Below are 2,500 nucleotides of genomic sequence, written 5' to 3'. Positions count from 1 at the left end.
AAGAGCTAAATTATTTAAAATGTATTACCAAATTACGCTCACCATAAATTGAGACATGATAAGTTTTGTTTTGTTTTTCTTCTTTTTTTTATAAATAAGCCTTTATAGTTCAAACTGAAATTTGGCCAGAGTGTTTAGAGAGTGAAGACAGCCTTTTTAAAGAGTGCTGTAAATAGTTTTGTTCAAACTGAATTGTTTGCGTGTTTCTCGAGGCCGCTGTGTTTTAGAGCCTCACCTTGGAAAAAAGATACAAGTGAGGAGTTTTCTGGGAGTCTCATTTAAAGCACAGGTCGTTAATGTTTGATCAGGAGCTGCTGAGTAAACAGTTCAGGCTTATTGTTTGCCAAATTATATCTTATTGCTGTTGTAAATTTCAGCTTCTATTTTCCCCCCTCCTTTGCCTTCACTCAACGAAGGAAGAACTGAGAAAATACTATTTCACATTTTTACTTTTTAACTTTTACAACAGCTACTGTACAACATAATACCATCCATTACATACACGTAATGCATGCACAAGTTACACACATTTCTTATTTAATGCCAGATAGAAGTTAATTTTTTTGAATTTTCTAAGAAATATAAACTTCTTCTTTTCACAGAAAGAAGTTCAACACAGGTACTCACGGGTAAATTATGAACACACTTACAGTAGATATTTCTTAAATCCAACAATTTCACAACACCTTTTGCAGAAAGTGAAAATATATTCCCAAAAAGCACAAAAGCTCCCGATTTTTAATGGAAAGACTCAGAGACGGTCCCGACTCTGAGGCATTCTAAATGTGTTTTAGACCGCCAGCTTTGAGCTTCTGTGTTGGTGGATTTGCCCGGGCTCATGACTCAGTGTTGCTCATCGTGTAGGAGATGATTCGCCGCCATTTCTAAAAACTGTTTCTCTCATTCTTTGTCCTCGCCTTTTACTTTGATTTGTTGAACTAGTGTATTTCCCCTGTGTTTTCTAATCTCTCCTTTTCTTCTAAGCTCATATTCATCTTTTATCAAGGTTATATATTTAAATTAGTTTGGTAAGTTTCTGTGTGGGGTAGATAGGTTAGGAATTTTGTGGTGTGGGGGATGGGGTGAGGAGAGGCTTTGTTTCCCTCCAAAAATACAACCCATGCTTGATTTTTGATACCGTGTGTCCTAACCATTTTCTATTGTGTAATTTAAAGCCTGATGCATCTGTTAGACTTCCTGTCTGCGTTTCCCATTCACATGAAGGATATCCATTACCTGGAATGAAGTTAATAATTACTAAAAGGCTTCCTTGTTATAAACTCAGTCATTTAACACAATCAGTTTTTTTTCTCACCATAACATAGGTGTGTGTGTGTGTGTGTGTGTGTGTGTGTGTGTGTGTGTGTGTGTGTGTGTGTGTGTGTAGAGGTGGGAAGGGACGGAAATTACTTGCCTCCCTCAGAGAAAGTTGCCAGCTATAAACTCAACCGTATGTGACATGACTGCCCACGCAAACCTGCCTTAACATCTTTGATGTGTCTCTGAGTTTTGATGAAGCCTCCCCAACGTGAACAAAAGACGTAAAAGTGGAACATAGGGAAGGTTTTGAAACAACAGCTCAGGGGATGTAATTGACTGTGTATAGCCACAAAGAATAAGTGAAGGTCTTTAGTATGTATTTGTTTAGTGATTAATCACTAACTCCAGCCTAGGGATGGGCCACTGATTCGCTATTCTAGGGCATTCTCTGCAGTCTCTTGTGTCTTTTTCTATTTGTGTGTCTTTTTCTATTTGTGTGTGTGTGTGCGTGTGTGTGCGATTGGAGGGGAGGGGAAGGAGGGGGGTTCAGTAGTATGCTTGTAGTTGGTGGCTAAATCTTGTAAAGGGTTTCCTAATATGGGCTGTCTTACAGGAGTGCCCTCCCTTTGTGGGCCTTCCCCCCAGATCTCAGCCAGTGATGACACAGTTTGGGTACGACTCACTTCCTCATTAATTGGCTGAAACCAGTTCTTACAGGAACCGCCTGTGATAAATGTGAGAGTTCTGAGAAGTCATTCATTTCTCCTCGCTGCAGCGGCAGAGGAGGCACTGCAGGGGAGTTGAACGAGTTCACCGATGTGTGTGTGTGTGTGTGTGTGAGAGGGAGAGGAAGCCGAGTGTGTGTGTGAGGAGAGCGGAGCGGAGCAGAGCGGGAGAATGTGTGTGACTACTGCTGCCGCGGCTGCTGTACGAGGAGCAGCCAACTTTATCCATGCCGCTTTTGATCGTCTTTTCACTTTTTTTCTGTTTTTGTTTTTCAGCAGCACTATTTTCTATAGCTGTGGCACAGTTTGTACTTTTTTTTCTGTGTGTGTGTTTATGTGTGTGTGTCTGTGGGGATGAGCGGTGAAGGGATCGCACTCGTTGCTCTCTCCATCTCTCTCTCTTCTCAGAGAGAGGAAGAAGGGGAGAGCGACACTGTACAGGACATAGGACAGCATGCCTCCCTTTGTTGCTGCCCTTGGGCTGGTGAGTAACAATGATGTGACGTGATTTGTGC

At 41.6% G+C, this 2,500-nt stretch overlaps 1 protein-coding gene across 1 annotated transcript in view; it reads left to right on the top strand.

The window, feature by feature from the left end:
* LOC117955950 (vacuole membrane protein 1-like) overlaps positions 1-2,500 on the top strand; it is a 53,847-nt gene that overhangs the window by 49,728 nt on the left and 1,619 nt on the right. Inside the window, 2 exon segments of the mRNA XM_034890753.1 lie at positions 603-619; positions 1,874-1,932. Coding sequence (XP_034746644.1) covers positions 603-619; positions 1,874-1,932 — 76 coding nt within the window.

Source organism: Etheostoma cragini, chromosome 13 (genome assembly GCF_013103735.1).
Source record: "Etheostoma cragini isolate CJK2018 chromosome 13, CSU_Ecrag_1.0, whole genome shotgun sequence".
Classification (NCBI taxonomy): Eukaryota; Metazoa; Chordata; class Actinopteri; order Perciformes; family Percidae; genus Etheostoma; species Etheostoma cragini.
This window is presented reverse-complemented; position numbering and strand designations above follow the sequence as displayed.